The sequence below is a fragment of the Haliotis cracherodii genome, unplaced genomic scaffold, assembly GCF_022045235.1.
Source record: "Haliotis cracherodii isolate W230 unplaced genomic scaffold, xgHalCrac1.p SCAF_16, whole genome shotgun sequence".
Taxonomy (NCBI): domain Eukaryota; kingdom Metazoa; phylum Mollusca; class Gastropoda; order Lepetellida; family Haliotidae; genus Haliotis; species Haliotis cracherodii.
In genome coordinates this window covers 16,683,513-16,703,979 of record NW_027266271.1, presented here as the reverse complement: position 1 = coordinate 16,703,979, position 20,467 = coordinate 16,683,513, and the positions used below count along the sequence as shown (strand labels likewise).

Below are 20,467 nucleotides of genomic sequence, written 5' to 3'. Positions count from 1 at the left end.
TCACCAGAAAACGCACGGGAACAAGTACAATTCAAAGTAGGGAATTGCATCGGACATTATTTTCGTCACTGATGCTTCAAATTTGGAAACGTCCTCCACACGTTTACCATAAAAAAAGAAAGCATTGTTGAGGGCTGAATGTTGTAACCCTGATCACCAAACCAAATAAAGACGTTATCGTCGACTGTCACAATATGAGCTCTGTATGTATGGCACTACGTGTGTTACTCTGTAATGGGGGGGCACGGGTGGCCCAGTCGTCTAAGGCGCCGCGATTCGCTGTGCAGAGTTGCGTCCCTTAGGCACGCCAGAAACCTATAATTGTGGGTTCGAATCCCGGTTCGCCCCGATTATGTTTCTATGTTTGTCAGCACCATACCCGTGCTCGTGGGTTTCAACGAAGTGGTAAACGTCTAAGACCTGCATCACTTCGGGCTTTCCTCCCACATTAAGCTGACACGCCGTGATATAACTGGAATACTGTTAAAAGCGGCGTTAAACCCAACTCACTCACTCACTCACTGTGTAATGGAAATCCGATTGGGTGAACGAATCGTTATGAGGGCTACTGGTCATACTTACACCTATATTCATACCTATAAACTGCTATTTTGGTAATGTTCCACACATCAAGTCCTGTTTATGCTTACACCCTTTGGCTAAATTAACTTTTCCTGTTCTATGGCATGCACTTGTAGTCCTCGCCCCTTGAAACAGAACCACGATTATTAATTACGAAGATAGCTGCATGTGTGCAGATACTTATAAAGTGAAAACAATGAGGAATATTACTTACAGTAATGACAAAAATTGCAAAGTGCGCTTTTAAAGAAATATCCATTTTGCTAGCGATAAACATCCTAGCTGAGTCTTCATCTCTTGGTTGCAATCCGAGCGGTTATGTTTAGCGATGGGTGCAGTGTGCATACCTTATCAGCACGAACTGAACGAAAAAACGTGCAGATGAAGTGTTTAAACCGCCATTGGCCTAGTTTGAGACGCACACACTGCTAAATATAACAGTTCATGTGTTATAACATGTAACATGTGTGCTGGCATATACCATGTAGACATTGCTCGGAGGATTCGGTATTCGTGTAAGGTAATTTTAATTTTAAAAAGTCTTCTTGCCGTATCAGTAAAGTATTAAATGCTTTGTATCCACGAATTGGAACTCACGCAGAGAATGTTCAGTGGGAAGATTAACTGTTGAATCCTGTGTCTTGTAAATGTGATTCGTCATCATTTCATAGTTTAACATTCAATATCCTTTAATAGGTTAACATGAGAGTTAAACATTTCCACTGATAAGTATAGCAGCCTGGCGTATGTTTACTTTGCAATTTGGAGGATTCTTTATCCTTTCATACTTCACCATTTTTTATTCTTTCATGGTTTACCATTCTATATTCTCCAATAGTTTACCATTCTATATTCTTTCATAGTTTACCATTATATATTCTCCAATAGTTTACCATTCTTTATTCTTTCATAGTTTACCATTCTTTATCCTTTCATAGTTTACCATTCTTCATTCTTCAATAGTTTACCATTCTTTATTCTTTCATAGTTTACCATTCTTTATCCTTTCATAGTTTACCATTCTTCATTCTTCAATAGTTTACCATTCTATGTTCTTTCATAGTTTTCCATTCTTTATCCTTTCATAGTTTACCATTCTTCATTCTTCAATAGTTTACCATTCTATATTCTTTCATAGTTTACCATTCTTTATTCTTTCATAGTTTACCATTCTTTATTCTTCAATAGTTTACCATTCTATATTCTTGCATAGTTTACCATTCTATATTCTTTGATAGTTTACCATTCTCTATCCTTTCATAGTTTACCATTCTTAGTCCGTTCATAGTTTACCATTTTATATTCTTTCATAGTCTATCATTCTTCATTCTTATATAGTTTACCTTTCTATATTTTATTTCATGGTTTACCATTCTATATTCTTTCATAGTTTACCATTCTCTATTCTTTCATAGTTTACCATTTTGTATTTTTGATATTTTACCATTCCTTATTCTTTCATAGTTTACCATTCTGTATCCTTTCATAGTTTACCATTCTGTATCCTTTTTTAGTTTAACATTCTGTATCCTTTCATAGTGGCCAAGCTAGGGTTCACAGTTAACATGTGTCCGGATTAACAAGGGTATATATAGAATAACCTCAGCTGAATTACTTTCACATCATGCATCTGTTAAGATACTGAACGAAAAATGGATAATTAATATTTTGGGGCTGCTTTGTTGTTGTGAAGACTGAACACACAATTTAATAAACATTATCCCCCCCAAGTATTCATGATCCCTAACGTTTTTGTTAAGTATATATCTTTTATCCCATTACGATACTATCATATACGCGCTCTGTCTGTACATTTCCGTGTATAAATTTGTTTATTCCATCTTGGCGCTACTGTGTTATATAATGTTGGTAGACATCCAACCAAGCAATAATAAGCTTACGTTATCTCATGTCAAGGGCGACAGATTAACGCCAGCACAGTAATGCAACATGTGCAACATTTCAGAGTGAGATTATAATCCGTTTTGTTAATTAGAATCCTTCTTGCGTAACACATGTTAAATTGTATTTCACACGTGTTATCGTTTCTAATTTGCATTTGCATTTTCTTTTTTACACATTTGGCACTCGCAATTTCATGCATGGAACAAAGTTCATAAAGGTAAATAACGACATGAGCCAAGTGCATAATGGTAAATAACGGCATGAGCCAATGTTCATAATGGTAAAAAACGGCATGAGCCAAAGTGCATATTAGTAAATAACGGCATGAACCAAAGTTCATAATGGTAAATAACGGCATGATCTAAAGTGCATAATGGTAAATAACGGCATGAGCCAAAGAACTTAATGGTAAATAACGGCATGATCCAAAGTGCATATTAGTAAATAACGGCATGAGCCAAGGTTCATAATGGTAAATAATGGCATGAGCCAAAGTTCATAATGGTAAATAACGGCATGATTCAAAGTGCATAATGATAAATAACGGCATGATCCAAAGTGCATAATGGTAAATAATGGCATGAGCCAAGGTTCATAATGGTAAATACCGGCATGATTCAAAGTGCATAATGGTAAATAACGGCATGATCCAAAGTGCATAATGGTAAATAACGGCATGATCCAAAGTGCACAATGGTAAATAACGGCATGATCCAAAGTGCATAATGGTAAATAACGGCATGAGCCAAAGTTCATAATGGCAAATAACGGCATGAGCCAAAGTGCATAAAGGTAAAAAACGGCATGATCCAAAGTGCATAATGGTAAATAACGGCATGATCCAAAGTGCATAATGGTAAATACGGCATGATCCAAAGTGCATAATGGTAAATAACGGCATGAGCCAAAGTGCATAATGGTAAATAACGGCATGATCCAAAGTGCATATTAGTAAATAACGGCATGAGCCAAAGTTCATAATGGTAAATAATGGCATGATCCAAAGTGCATAATGGTAAATACCGGCATGATCCAAAGTGCATAATGGTAAATAATGGCATGATTCAAGGTTCATAATGGTAAATAACGGCATGATTCAAAGTGCATAATGGTAAATAACGGCATGATCCAAAGTGCATAATGGTAAATAACGGCATGATCCAAAGTGCACAATGGTAAATAATGGCATGATCCAAAGTGTATAATGGTAAATAACGGCATGAGCCAAAGTTCATAATGGTAAATAACGGCATGAGCCAAACTGCATAAAGGTAAAAAACGGCATGATCCAAAGTGCATAATGGTAAATAACGGCATGAGCCAAAGTTCATAATGGTAAATAACGGCATGATCCAAAGTGCATAATGGTAAATAACGGCATGAGCCAAAGTGCATGATGGTAAATAACGGCATGATCTAAAGTGCATAATGGTAAATAACGGCATGATCCAAAGTGCATAAAGGTAAAAAACGGCATGATCCAAAGTGCATAATGGTAAATAACGGCATATAATCGCATAAACAACACAGTAACACCTACACACTTTATACACCCTCACCATACACTAAGTCATCGACTGTAAAGACAAGATATGTTATGGATGACAACTTTTTTATTCTGTTGCGATGCGACGTTTCGGTAGAGATCCTTATGCCGTTGTCAAGCAAGAGTGAAGTAAGCACCGTACAAGGTTTTATCAATTTAATAAAGATTAACAGAAACAACATGTGGGTCAACAGGTCAATGCTTGATAATGGTATAAGGATCTGTACCGAAACGTCGCATCATAATAGAATATAGAACTTGTCATCCACAAAAATCTTGTTTTACTGTTACTTGCCATCTTCTACAAACTGCTTTCTATCGCTCGTGTGCGTCGGGGTCGGTGGGGTAGCCCAGTGGATAGTGGTTCCCTCGTTACACCGAAGGCCCGGGTTCAATTCCCCACATGCATATGTGAAATGCAACTTCCTCATTAGTAACACCTATGTACATTGTTTGGGAAAGACATTTAGGCAAAAAGTAGGCATGGTCTTGGGCACCAATCCTGCTCCTGTTCTTGCTGATCTGTTTCTTTAAGCGCCTGAATCAGAGTCAAAAGTCAAAACAAGGAAATAAGGAAATTTACTCAAGAAGTTTGACTTAAGCTTCAGCTACATCGATGATCTTACATGGTTAAATAACTATCAAATTTACCCAACTAAAATATAGAACACAGTAGTCCAGTAGGACCGCCTCAGCTGTTTTTTATTGTTCTGTATGCATACAGATCCCAAGCAACAACAAGACAAGACTTTATGACAAGAAGAATGGCTTCAACTTTTCAATAGTCAAATTTCCCTTCATACCTTTGGTGTCTATATTTAACAACTTTTGAGGTAGAATCGCGCTTGCTCTTTCTACAATGATTTCAAAGAGAGTCATGCGACTCTTGCTCAAAAGTTGTTTGATCAAGGTTACAACATTGAAGGCCTAAGTTGAGCTTTCAAACAGTTAAATGGCAGTTTTCAAAAAGCTTATAATTAGACATGTGGAGGGAAATTCAAAATGTGCCACAAAAATCATGTTCGATGCAATTATTTTCCTATTTTAACTTGTACAATATGTTGCCATGTGTTTTCCAGGTAAACAGTTGACTTGCATTCGTTTGTGTTTATGAACGTTGCCACCGGTTGGGTAGTATATGCCAACCTCGCGATCACCTGGGAATATCACTATTCGATAGTCATTCAGAAACACATGCTCTGTCGGAATCATATAAGGGACATTTCTTTCTGTTGAAAGGGTTTTATTTCAGATGGCATTTTCTGTCATTTTTGACAAATTCGGAGAAAGCTCTCTAACTATATTCATGGTCACTACATCTAGTAACAAATGCCCAGGGATCAATGAATGAAGAAATGTACAGCATTTTTAAAGTAAAAGAACATTTGAAGTGTGAGTTTTTTCCGACCACAATGACAAATTAAGCTCATATTATCTACATTGAAAGTACTTTGTTGTCAATAGTTCGAAATCGTCACGATATGGCTGAAATATTGCCGATGTGACGTAAAGCATTAACTCACTCACTCAATAGTTCGAAACATTTAACAATGATTATTATTTATTTTTAGCTATCAATAAATTTATTTGATTCCAATTACTTTTGCCTGAAACAATCTACCGTTTCATCTTAACTTGTCATGGTAGAATGGAGACGATGAGTTTGGGTTGTAAATATAGAGCTGAGAAGCTCTTCCTCTGGAATCCCCTTGAGTGTTTCGGTTGAGAATTCTACATAGTGTTATTAACTTGTAAAGTAGTCCTGCGCCATGACTGCGGAATTTATAAATATAGATATTTTATTTTCCAAAAGCCTAGGCAAATCAAGATCAAACTAAACCAAGTCTAGTTTTTCTTGATTCCACATGAAAACAGCAGAAGAGGAAAGGTTCTTTTGCAGAATTTAATTTTTTTTAAAGAAATGTTTTCATTGACAAAGTGTTAGTCTAGCAGTAAAGTCATACACCACGATAGCTTTATTAATACGAAAAACAATGAATTGATTTCTCCACAATGTAGCTATACCTGAAGATGTTTATCAGGAAATGGAGTAATAGAAAAAGAACTAGAATGCAAACATATGCAATGGACATCGATGCGCACTGTCTGAAAGTAGTTTCAATTGATGATGAGTCATACCCCATGTTGCCGCGGAAAGCAGTATGTCAAGGCCCAGTTAAATATTCTTTGCAGGGACTATAGCCCTGCTCCGCTGTCTTGGGCCATTATTAGGCCAAGGTATGGAAATTGTGATTAGCCACTTCACAATGAGACACTGTCTGTGTAATTATGGTTTTCAAAAACTACTTGATTGATGTGAAGATCCGGGGAAGTGTAGGTCTTCAGCAACCCATGCTTGCCGTGAAAGGCAACTCTGCTTGCCGCAAGAGGCGACTTTCGGGATCGGGTGGTCAGGCTCGCTGACGTAGTAGAAGCATGTCAACGTATCCGACTTGCATGAATCGATGTTTATGACGCCAATCACTGGATTGTTTGTCCCAGATTCAATTTTTACAGACCGTCGTCATATAGCTGGACTATCGCTGAGTGCGGCGTTAAACAACAAACAGAACAAACAAATGATTGATGTACATTTCAATCTGAGTTTTATGTTGGATTTGATTTAATTTGGATTTCAAAGAGCAATATACGACTTTTAACGTTGAGCATTACTCGAAGCAATTCCAGCCTTTGGTGTCTCAATAGGACAAGTCTGGACTTACAATCAGTGAGTGAGTGAGTATGGTTTTACGCCGCTTTTAGCAATATTCCAGCAATATCAAGGCTGGGGACACCAGAAATGGGGTTCACACATTGTGCCCATGTCGGGAATCGAACCCGGGTATTCGGCGTGACGAGCGAACGCTTTAACCACTGGGCTATCCGACCGCCCCTGACTTACAATCAAGCATGCTCTTTTTAAGAAGATGACAAATATTGTCATACAACGTTTGTTCAATAGTCTGATTAAGGCAACAGCATTCAATTCACTAGTGAAGCTTTCAAATTGTTTTGTGAGAGATATTTGGAGGGCATTTCCAAATGTGACGCATTAGTGACCAAAGTGATGAAGGAAGCAATTCCATTTTTCTTTCCCATGTTTTTCTTGGTGAGCAATTGACTTGCCTCTGCATGTCTTTGTGACATGTGCCACCGGTGGTGTTGGATACGCTCCCATTTTAGCTAACACATTGTACAATAATTGTTTGATAGTGATTCATGAACACATGTCGATATAATCGGATTCGAATTAGAGATTTCTTATGATTATCGAAAGTGTTTTATTGTTTTTATTGAATGGGGTGAATATAGTTTGCTAAGGACGCCAACAGTCCCCTAACCCAGTCTCTCATACCAAGACATTTTGAAAGGCAATACTTCCAACGCCAGAAAATAAAGAAACGATACACATTATCAGCACCATGCCAAGACAAGCGTGCGTTTGGAAAGATTATTACAGCTTTCGACAAGAACACCCAAACCAAACAAACCGAAATTGATACTGCACTGTTGAACTAAAACATCACTTAAATCGGAGATGAACAAGTTACGCTGCTTTGCACTATGTGTTACTTATAAGGTCAGTTGTAAAGAAAATAATCTTTTACGTATTGCATGGAAACATGAGTTGTAGGAGGCCCGGTTGTCATTAACCCTGGGTGGTCGCGAATGCTTCAGATATCACTATCTTGCACACATCGTCAGTCAGAGCAGGACTTGCAAGCCAATACCCTCTACGTGCTTCTGACTGTCTTGGATTCGTATTTACACATTCAAATTAAGATTCTGTATCATTCTGTTGTTAAGTCACATAAAAGGCCAAACTATTAGTTGTTCAAGCTTCTAAATAAGTACTCATTAATTTTTATTTTACTTTCAATATATGTGTACACTATGTAACTGAAATTACTAAACATATACTTACATATACACATTTGGAATGTTGATTTCGTCTTTTTGTATTTACGACTTTTAAAAAGGGAATCCAGATTTTACATACAGGACTTCAAATTTTACCATGACATTGAAGAATGATTGATTCCGATTGGTTAAAACGAGGTACCTAAATTAGGCCTTCTCACAAATAAGGTACCTACAATAGGCCCTTTACATCGATAGCTTAAATATCGATCGAAAATGGTTGCTGACAATCCATCAGAGCTGTATCGGATGTTTTAGCGACAATTCTGACGTCCTTGACTTTAACCCTAACTCGTTTGCATACAAATGATAACGTTTATAAAACTTTTAGGAACATGTTCGGTATTTTATAAATTGAAACAAACTATAATAACAGTAAATTAAAACATAAAAAAGTGTAAAAAACTCCAACTAGATTCATGACAATCTATTGTTAACATCGCCATGTTAGCACCAGAAGTATGGCTTCGAATTGTTTTTCTATGTCTCATTGCGCAGCTAAACATATTGGCTTGCGTTATGTTTATAGTTTTATAGAGGTATTTACAGTGAACATTGTTGAATTCGTCCTCGATAGAACTTGGTGAGTTGTCCTCATTACATCGTTTCCTTTCCTACAGCACTGATTCTGGTTGTGACCATATATCTTGACGCCGCTAATATTTGCGTTCCAAGCCTCTTTGGATAAACCCAAAGTTGTTTTTTTTAAATATGAGCCCTCTCACTCTAGATTCGATACTGCTTATTCTAATGTTAAACCTGTGAGACGATTCAAACTGTAAGTTAGTGCAATTAATTAAATATTTGATTTTCAAATTGTCGATATATCATTGGTTTTTTTGTGGTATGTGACAAGAGCGTTAAACATTTTATAGAGTTAACACAGAAAAAAAGTCAGCGAAGCTAAAGGTATGACTAGTAGTCTTCATGTCTGCATCTAAACACTCACGTGTTCATCTTTATATGGCAGGGAAAAAAATTGGAGTGTTTATTTTTAAATGTTATGAAAAAAAATCTGTAAGACTTGAAATTTATTTATTTCGACATTATTAAGATCGGCGGATCCGTAAACAAAAAATAAAACACCTCATGATTGTTGAGACAAAAAACAACGTGTAGTTAGGTCCAAAACAATGTTGAAAAAGTTAAAACAATATCTTAATGATTAGACGGTTCAAATGTCACACATAATTATGATTACAACTACATCTACCTCAAATGCACGAACCAAAATCAATTTCTGGAAGATCAACATATCGCTTAGTAACTATTACACCAAAATATTTTCGCCTGTCAATATAAAATCAATCAAATTTGGTCGTACTAATAAAATTCCGCCATATTAAAGGTAGTCATCAACGGCTCTTTCCAAGCGCTGCTATTTCATAAAACGAGTCTAACGTTTTTGTGCTTTTTTGGGCGAAAGGGATTTTTCTAGACATAAATTTCAAGATGTAGGTATAGCACCGCTGTCCTGTTAATACCATCGAGACATATTCAAGTCACGTGATTCTTCAGGTCTTCTAACCGTTTGTATCGCTCGATGATTTTCTTTATTTTTCTCCCACACCTTCAATATTAATGAAGACGAGTCTCTATACTGCAAAGGTCATATCGGTTCAAACAGTTTCTCAGTTTGTGATACTAGTAGCATCTGTTTCCGTAGAAAACACAACGTCGCTCGGTATGGGATAACAATTAAACAGCACACCTCAGCGCCCTTACAGCACTCCTGTAGCGAGGCGAGGGATTCATTGCTGGAATCTCTGATATATAGTGTATCCTTGCCTCCTGGCCCTGTGTACTCAATGTACCCCCTGCTACATCCATAGGTTTGTAAGTTTAAGCTTCCAATGCCAGTGGGATGGTTCGGCTTTCTGTGGCTGCGTCCATTTGATGATCATGAAGTACATTATTTACAAATATTACAATTAAATAGGGCATTGTTGTCCTGATTTAAACCCTGAAACATCACATGTATATATATTTATAAATAATGTATGTATGTATGTATGTATGTATGTATGTATGTATGTATGTATGTATGTATGTATGTATGTATGTATGTATGCATGCATGCATGCATGCATGCATGCATGCATGCATGCATGCATGCATGCATGCATGCATGCATGTATGTATGTATGTATGCATGTATGTATTAATATATGTATGTATTAATGTATGTATGTATGTATTAATGTATGTATGTATGTGTGTGTGTGTGTGTGTGTGTGTGTGTGTGTGTGTGTGTGTGTGTGTGTGTGTATGTACATACATATATTCCCATTAAGGATTGCTGTCTTTAATTCTTTCATATATTTGTATCAGTAACATTCCTACAAGCATAAGACCATACCAACAGTCGTCTAGACAAACAGCATTACACACGCTTCATAAGAAAATGGTTTATGGAGCATGTAATTGATATAGATATTATCGCAAAGAAAAAAGAAACCCACAAATACTATATTCCGCCATCGGTCCTATTAGTGCTTTTATCTTGTCTTGTGTGAGGAACGATAGGATGAGATAGTACATGTATTTCTTAACAACATACTGACACAGTGTTCTGCTCATTAACCAAACAACCAGGATGCTGATGACAACGACTTCGGAAACACCAAGTTCCTTAAAAAACTATCTCGCCTTTTTTACACCAAACATTTCTCTCCTTTAAAACGTTCACTTTTTACCGGTTGCCTATTTCATAGTGAAACGGAGCTGACTTGAGATGCTTTTTCATAACCTAGAATGGTATTGGTTTCATAAACTATATATACAAGTACGTTGTGTTCCACAACCATGGCGCTGGACAAGTGAACATAAACTAGCATACATATTCTTGTCAATGTAAACATAGTTATTAAGTTCAAACTGAAAGGGGAAGCCTTGTGGTTAAAGCGTTCGGTCGTCACGCCGATGACCCGGGTTCGAATCCCACAGGTATACAATGTGTGAAACCCTTTTCTGGTGTCCCCCGTAGTTATATTGCTGGTAATTGCTAAAAACTCATTCACTCACTTAAAGCTGAAATCCACCAGTTGACAGAATGGTGGATAAAGTGAGTGAGTATTGTGTTACGCCGTCTTTAGCAGTATGTTTTCAATAACACGTTGGGGGCACAAGCCATAGTCTTCACATATAGTACCTATTAGGGGCACGGAACTAGACATCGACATGACACGCTAACGCTTAACCACTTAGCTATCCCGACATCCCTGGTGGATGAAGACAACCTCAGTGACACACACACACGGTTTACATCAACTGTAGTATATATCTGGACACCACATGTTCGTGAAGAAGACATACTCTTCTTGTATTCATGCGCGATAACCCGGCAGTACAACACTCCGTCTCACTCCGCGCTTTCATCTGACAGCAGCAATCACTCCATAACTGCTTACAAGTAAGTGAGTGTTTTACGCCGCTTTTATCACTATTTCATCATTATAACCACCATCCTCCCGAGGCAAGGGAATTAACTTACTATAAAAGTCCAGTTTCCACCCTTGCGGAACTAGGCTGGAACTTTTGGGCTCGATCGAAGCGCCAACAGTGGCTAGTAGTTATGTCCCTCCAATTGACCAATCAGATTCCACCTTTCATATTACGTGCATTTGCTTCAAACAAAATGGCGGCGTCCAGTCTGATCCATAGTCAAGACCTGTATTGTAAAAGCCTTAAGTTATTGCACATGTGTGTTCATATAGGGAGTTATTATTTTAAGTAATATTCCAAGAAAGCAAAATACGTTTATAACGAACACGCTAATAACGAACTGACGAACTTATTTTTTGGTGGCGGGCACTTGCTGTATAGATGCTATATATACATGTATGCTTATAACGAACTTCGGTTATAAAGAACTAAAGTTAGTGGTCCAAATGAGTTCGTTATAACCGTAGTTTACCGAAATTGATATTCTTTGGATTCAACCACCATGATATCAATTCCGTTTTATTAATTAAACGTTCGGGGAGGTTAACTAAATGGGAACCCGGTAAAGTGAATGGGTACCCGGTAGGATGTGACCGTTAACGTTCTAGCATTTCACAGGCAACTTGTATTGTATGATCCCCACGGAGCTGAGAATGAAAATCGAGTTCACACCGAGGTTATAACGCAGCATTTTGAGCATGCTTTGAGGTGTGACATGGCTCTTTATAAGGATTCACATTATTATTATTATATAAAGAAGCTTTTTCAATCAAAAACAACATGGATTGTGTAGTCGTAAAAATATCCCAACAATCACAAATGGGAATGGTAGATAAAACCAACTCGCTCATGCAGTTCACTCTGAGGCCCATTGTTGACGATAGTAGTGGTGTGTTTTCAAAGGGAATATAATTACCACATACCACACGATGTAAGTAGGTTAACACACAGTCGCCCGGCTGCTGCCGTGCATGTGAATGGCAGACGGCGCTGAAGCGTCTGTGAAGAATGTGCGCAGCCGTCATGAGAACACGGTGTTATAGAATGGGTGGAGAATCGCTTTAATCGTGCATGTAAATATAGTATAATGTTTTCTCCTTGCTGAATTTTCCTGTTTGGTGAGTGAGTTAGTGTGTTAGTGAGTGATTAAGTGAGTTTGATGCAGTTAATGCCACTTTGAACAGTAATGCATTTGTATCGCGGCGTGTCAGTGACTGACTGAGTGAGTTTGGTTTTACGCCGCTTTTAGCAATATTCCAGCGTGTAAGCCTCGCGGCGTGTCAGCTTGATGTGGGTGGAGACCCTAACAGCGTCTCGGGTCTTAGAGGATCACCACATTGGCATGGGGCTGACGAATCCAAAGATCATTATCAGGGCGGTTATTGGCCTTGAACTCAGGTTCACTGGATCCTGGCACGACTAAGGGACGCAACTCCCATTGCGAATTGCGGCGCCTCAGACGGTCAGGGCACTATCACCCTTTGATTGGGGTGTGAGTTGTGTCGTGTGCGTCGCTTTAAACAGCATTTCAGTTTATCCAGAGCGTGACAGCATGATGCGGGAGGAAAGCCCGACATTCATCAAGTCACAGACGTTTACCACTTTGGTGAAACTCACGAACATGGTTATGGTGCTGACAAACAAAAGATCGTAATCAAGGCCAATGTGGATTTCGATCATAACGTGCCGCTCACAACACAAGGACGTCACTCCTCATAGTAAATAGCGGCAATGTAGTCGGATTGTCTATCTGTGACAATTACAAAATATGCTACCCAAAAGAAATTAAAGAACACCCAATGCTTCTTGTTACTATAGTTAATATGTCATGAGTCATATATATTTGCAATAATATTTATGATTTCTTACTGAATGTTGCATATTATTTATTATTTGAAACTGTCACAATTCTTTTCTATTTTACATTCAGGCTGATTGCAAATTCACGGTTAGGATGTTGTTTACACAGGAAAGGTGGTAGCCTGTCACACAGTCCCTGAACATATTACGTTGGCTTCCGTCCAGCTCTTATTGTAGCTCTAAATGATGTCTAGATTCTAGGTTCTAAATCTCCCATCTCATTGAGACTTCATTTAAATTTGAATGTTGTTGCTTGTTTCTATCAGATATTAAGCATTTTCAGATACTAAGAGTTACCCTAGGAATGTGGTTGTACCTCTCCGTGAAGATGCGGGGTAGAATAGGTCTTCAGCAACCCATGCTTGCCGTAAAAGGTGACTAAGCTTGTCGTAAGAGGCGACAACCGGTTCGGGTGGTCGGGCACGCTGACTGAGTTATTTCATGTCATCGTATCCCAATTGCTTGGATCGATGCTCATGATGTCAATCACTAGATTGTCTGATCCAGACACGATTATTTACAGACGGCCGTCATATAGCTGGACTTTTGCTGAGTGCGGGGTTAAACAAAAAACAAAACAAAATCTCTCATCGCTTTCGCACCAGGCGCACACTAAATGGGTATTGATATGGCGCTTCAATCACTCCGCTTATTAATCTGCCGTCAAAGATGGCTTTATATATTTTAGAATGCAGAATTCATCTGGTGCTGGGTTTCTTAAACAATTATGATGAAACTGGCGATCAACGGATCATACTGTATATAGCAGAGTTACAAGAGCAGTTAAACTGACTGTTTGACAGACATTCTTTCTCTTTCAGTGTTGTCATTTTGTCCAGTTGGGGAGTCACGATGTCCTAACGGAAGATGTATCCCAGAAGTGCGTATTCAAAATGGCGTTGATGACTGCGGCGACGGAAATTATGATGAACGTTTGTATCATTTCCTTTCCATTAATTTGCAAATATGTGTTTAATAGTGCATTAAATATTTTTCTTTTATATACGAATATAGCTAAACACAAAATGTATGGTAAGATTAATTAATTATATTTTTTCATTTTGAGACTATTCTAAATATTTGAAAATCTTTGGATCGTTGTGAGTGGAATTCGCCTGGAGAGGAACCGATATTATATATCACAGATACAAACAACAAGTCTCATTCGCATTTCAAACAGGGGGACCATTCTGTAACTTAGACACGGAGTTACAATGTGCCAATGGACGCTGTTTGCCTCGCGACAAGTTCAATAACTCCGTCAATGACTGCGGAGACAACTCTGACGAAGGTACGTTATCACCGGAAGGTTACAATAACAATATCAAGACATTCTAAAGCGCCTTTGTTGATTTAATTTTTTTTGATAAATCCAATAATGTAAAATTGAATTCATATTTATTGCGCTTTTAAAGGTTAGAGTTTAATCGTTAACCGTAATACTGGTCAGTTAATGTTCTTTTCCCACTGATTGCTTTTATCATATGGACAGATTGTTAATATGCTGCATGTTGAACAGTGCACATTCGTCATCACAATCACAGCCAGTAAATAAAAGATGTTATATTAAACACCGTGTTGGACGACACACATGAGAATATGTCTCTTTAAGATGAGGTGAGGTGAGGTGAGGTGAGGTGAGGTGAGGTGAGGTGAGATTTGGTTTAACGTCGCGTCCAAGATTATTGCACTTATATAGCGACGTGCATGCATGTGTTTTGTGGTGATTTATACTGCTAGCTCACTAAGATACCATGCCGCAGCTTAACAGGAATACCCCACTCAGACACAGTATACTGACTCCGAGCCGACCTAGCCCCTTCATGCCGAGCGCCAGACAAGTACCATCTTTTAACGTCTTTTTGTAAGACGCGGCCAGGGATCAAACCCCGGACCTTTCTTTCTCCGGGCGGATGCTCTGCCACTAGGCCTCGGAGGCGGTCCTATTTCTCCTTAAAGTGTTCTGAGCAAGTTTTCAATTCTTGCCAACTATAACCCGCCTCAACGGAAGGTCGCTTGTTCGATTCCCTTGCCGTGACATTACAATATGGTAGTTGTTGTTACCCTGCCTGGCGCTCGAGCAGGGACTGGCTCGAGTCGGTGTCTGAGTGGGGTATCCATGTTAAACTACGGCATGGTATCTAAGTGGGCACGCACTATTAATCGGGACTAGTATAAGCAGCCACATGCGTGCACGTCGCTATATAAGTGAAATAATCTAGGACGCGACGTTAAACCCAATTCCGCTTCTCAACTATAAAACTGTTTCCATAATGGTTATAAGTCTCTGCTAAAAGCATTTTCAATTCTACGATTCTGGCTATATCATAAGCATGTCTTTATGAATCATTCAAGTCAAACATTATAACTCTCAACCTTTCATAAGAATATTCTAAAAGTCAAGGTGTGGTTTTTTCTTTGAACCAGTGTATTTTTAAGTTCATTTTATTTTCCAACAGACATTCACTGAAAGTCGTAACAGTAAAAGTATGAAATGGTTCAGAACCTTACCCTGTATAACAAGTAGACTGGCGTATTTTACCATCACCAGTCAGCAGCAATAATATTTCCCTTTTAGTAATAGCGTTTCTATATACAGGCCGCATGACCAGTTGACCATCTGTCAATACATGTATACAACAGAAAGATAGCTTGGCCACGACTACAAAAGTAAAACTCTATGTTGATCACCCTGTGCACTCAGTAATGACTGCATTAAGCGTTAATATAACCTCCCGCGAACACCTTGTATAATCACTGTTCGATTCATAAACACATACTTATGATATAGTCAGAATCGTACACTGGACTCTGATTTAGTAGATATTTTTTTATGATTATAGAAATGTTTTTATTCGCTTTTTGACTTATCGCAGGAAAGAAATGTTTTTATTCGCTTTTTGACTTATCGCAGGAAATCTAGATCTTGATCAAGCGCTCACGCTTACATTCTAGCCTCCTCAAATACACCATACGGTTTATGTAAAGTTAATTGAGCGTATACAGGTAAACCGGCAATGTTTGTTTTTATGTGCAATGGCGTCCGCTCTCGTACATGTAGGCTCATCCCCTCTGGTAGCAGCGCCATGCAGGGTCGGTCGTAACAGATGCTGTGAACAGGCTACGGTCTGGAGTACATGCTGAGACCAATGAGAGGCATGCAGGATACGTTATCGATATTTGGAATAGTTTTCTTCATGTTCAGGAATACATTTGTGTCAATAACCCTCCTGTGGATATAATGGCTGCTGGGTTTGGGTGCTAATTCGATGAGTGGTCACTGTGTATATCATTCTTAGCTTCATGGCATCAAACATCGGTGTATCCCGTGTCTGTCGTGCGAGGCCATTAAATTGGTATCGTGCGGACAGAATGGCTGCTGATTTTGGAAGCTGATGTGCCACATGGTGTAAAACTATCTGTCAGGTCCTAAGGCAAGAACAATTTGTCCTCAACGCACCCCCCCCCCCGCCTTCACACACCCTTTCCACGCTTGTGATAGGGTATTGTGTGTACAAAATGGCTTCTTTATGTGAATCTCACTTTGATGAGCAACCACAGCAATATCAGCTGGTGTATATGTGTATATATTCGTATGACGGTGCTGTGGATGTTATGAATAAGTCCAATAATAATCCTGAAGCTTAACGGGCAATTGCCATGGTACCCTACCGGGTACCCATTCACTGCTGGTTGAACAAAGACATATTTCGAACGAAGTCTCTTCTCTGAGTGGACACAACACGTAACCTGATGTTATATTTTTGTGATATAGCTGTGTAGCAGATTCCGTTTTTGAAAACACTTGAGCACCCCAAACCAATACCACTGACACCACCATCTTCCCAGGGCAAGGGAGTAAACTGACTTTAAAAGTCCACTTTCCACCCTTGCCGAACTACGCTTGAATTTCCAGGCTCGATCGTAGCGCCACTAGTGGCTATTACGAGTTATGTCTCTTTTATCTCCCTTCTATTGACTAATCAGATTCCACTTCTCACATCACTTACATTTGCTTCAAACAAAATCGCGGCTGCCCAGTCAAGACGGTCTGCTTGATAATCAACATCTATATTGAAATAAAACGGGCCTTACTTCGCAAAGTGCGCCAAATCATTTCACCACTTTGATTAAATACATTTGACGGTACACATGCTTTGCAAATACTGCAGTCGATCGAAATCGACACGTTGAAATCAATGTTGTTTACGAATCGAATGTCTAGTTCGTTGAGTGATTTTGATTGGACTATGCATAGACTCGTTAGTCCAGCCAAAATGTAACTTTAGAATTCCAGCCTAGTTCGGCAAGACTGGAAACTCCCTGGCCCCGTGAAGATGCACAATACCACGTTTCACTCACTTTAGCTTGAGGTTGTTTTTTGCATGTAGACGTTCCTGATAGTTCATGATGCCACACATAAACACGCACCTTATTGTCCACAATGCACATCTTGCACCGTGTGTGTTTGATTTGATTCACAGTTAGTCAGCCTTGCCTTGTCGGCACATTCACGTGCAACACGGACAACGCGTGCATCAACATCACACAGGTCCTTAATGACGTCATGGATTGTGCTGACGGAAGTGACGAAGGTATGTGACCATTTCACAATTCACTGACACAGAATAAAGGGTATCAGTCTTGAAATAAACCCGAATGTGACATAACTATTAAATCTCCAACCGTCGGCCAAATTCTGGTTAAAGTGCAATCATGCTTACATTTAAACCTCGTTGAATCGAACGCCTTCTACCTCATATATCGTCAAAGACAGTGTATCTAGGTGTTATTTATAAGTAGTATTCGGGTTTCAGGGGTGAGCAATTGAAACTGAAAAAATAGTCTTAATATTCCGGATTCGGGTTGGGGGGAGGCAATCTCATATTCTTCCGCATCGTCAGGATGATAAAATGTTGCCACTCCGCATACTTCGAACAGCGAGTAACTCGAAATATGTTTGATGGTCCCGAGGAGTTCGACTTAACGAGGTTTCACTGTATTTAAGAAACAGTTTTGTATCATAGCAAGCAAGAACAAAAACGAATCACATTGGAATTTCAGGCAGAAATGTCCCCTGCAGCTCTCGCTTTATTCTGTGGTTCAGGTTGCACCCTCAAGTGAGCGTCGCACAATACTATGGTCGATTGTGTATGGTTTACTATGGTTTAAGCACTTGTAATTCCTACTTGAGAATTCTTCCAGTCTCTCGCCCATGCAAACCGGGAGAATTCACGTGTAAAAACAGACGCTGTATAAAACAGTCATGGGTCCTTGACCTTGAAGATGACTGTCTCGACGGTTCAGATGAAGGTGGGTCAAGGTCAAGGAGAACCTTCATATTTCGGATAGTCTGTTATAATACGATAATCGAAAACGTGCTGAAGGAAGTTATCAGTGTACTATACACAACATGTTTCACCCTCTCCTCCATTTCACGTTTGCAAAGAAACAATGTATTTATTTTTAAACTTACACAAATCTTTGATAAAATGATAAAAACAAGTTTCACCAGTAACTACACTGAGGCTCAGTGTTCGTCAACACCTGGTGTCATCATTGTCATCTCGGTTCAGTTCTTGAATTAAACAGCCGGGAAAAAGAAAGTATGCAACTGAAAATTGATTTTGACGAAACACTTACAAACGTTATCAAAACGTTACTAAGCTGTAAACAGTTGCCGAAGTGCTTCAAACTTTAGTGCTGCAAAAAAGTATGACACCCGTATCAAATACATCATCATCGAATAAACGTTTCTCCCTTGATTCACCTATAGCCATCATCAGACATTGGTGTATATTTTCCTTTGCCCGGCAGTTTTATTCTATTTTGTTTTATTTACTTTTCTTGTGTAAGTGAATACAAGTAACCCAAGCGAAGTTTGTTTCATCGTATGACATAATCCTTTTGGCGGCCATAATACTAGGTCAAGAAAGAAAGATTTGTAAATTTCCTTTTCGTCTTCTGTTTTGACCGACAGTTGAAACAAAAATCAGCTCTCAGGGAGATGTAAATATCACATGATGCCCATATAACTACCCTGATCAATTGGGAACTTTAGCAGCACCAGCTGCGTCTCTTCGGGGAACCAGGAACCTCTGGGTTGGAATCCCAATTTAATCCTGGCTATGACCCTTAGCTTGTGAAGACCATCAATGAACTGGCAGGCCGGGAAATAACTGAAATACTGTTCAAAGCATTCAAAGAGTTAAACACAACTCATTCACTCACTTATAATACAACAATAAATAGCGTCTATAGGGTTAAACAACCAGGCCTGATGTTACCCACTTAAAACATATGTCAGTGTCTGATGTGTTTTGATGTACTTATCCACCTTCCTGGATTAGTGTCTTAATTTTGGATTCCCCGGACTGGTTGTTATTCAAACATACATGTCTATTTGATACTTAACATGTGGGTAGTTAAAAAATACAATTGTTTCAAGAGGTTATGTTTGTGACTATGCAACAACGACTAGCAACTTGACTGAACAAGAGTTTCTTCTGATACAGCCAAACGTATCGGGATGCCGTGTCGACCCAACCCGCCATGCTGTGACTGCGACCAGTATGTGAGTTTCTCTGAGTGCCGCAAGGGGTCGTGCCAGTGTTTCTCCGGGTACTTCCCCAACAGTCTTGGAACACGGTGCACTAGACGTAAGTATACATGTATTAACAAAATATATTCTTTATGAATTATTTCAATATTATAACGACATATAAATGCATTTATATAATGCATAGTTTATGTTTTCTTTGGCAATCCAAACCTAACTACACTTGTTCTACCTTCAGTGATAAATTTACTGTTCAAAACATTCAAGCATAGGTTACAACACATTAGTTCATAAAATGTTGAAGCTGTTTACAGTGAATACATGTATGCATGCAACACTAGGGGTCCCTGCATCTATGCACACACCTCATCGATCCTCATGACAACGACACAGTACGAAATGTGTTCTACTCTATGCCATCGTTATCCATAAAACCATTATGCTGCAACAAACCATCTGGAACTATCTTTAATTCAATCCCAAATTCTTTGAGGGGCCACAAGTAGGAGTAATGATAAAACACAAGCAGGAGTAATGATAAAACACAAGTAGGAGTAATGATAAAACACAAGTAGGAGTAAGGATAAAACACAAGTAGGAGTATTGATAAAACACAGGTAGGAGTAAGGATAAAACACAAGTAGGAGTAA

The 20,467-nt window shown here is 38.8% G+C and overlaps 1 protein-coding gene across 1 annotated transcript in view; it reads left to right on the top strand.

Annotated features, from left to right (window-relative positions):
- The window catches only part of LOC139463883 (multiple epidermal growth factor-like domains protein 6), a 108,415-nt gene that overhangs the window by 28,286 nt on the left and 59,662 nt on the right, over window positions 1-20,467 (top strand). The window contains exons 2-5 of the mRNA XM_071245293.1: window positions 14,080-14,190; window positions 14,439-14,549; window positions 17,743-17,853; window positions 19,774-19,917. Of these exons, the coding sequence (XP_071101394.1) occupies window positions 14,080-14,190; window positions 14,439-14,549; window positions 17,743-17,853; window positions 19,774-19,917 (477 nt within the window). The remainder of the gene's footprint in view (window positions 1-14,079; window positions 14,191-14,438; window positions 14,550-17,742; window positions 17,854-19,773; window positions 19,918-20,467) is intronic.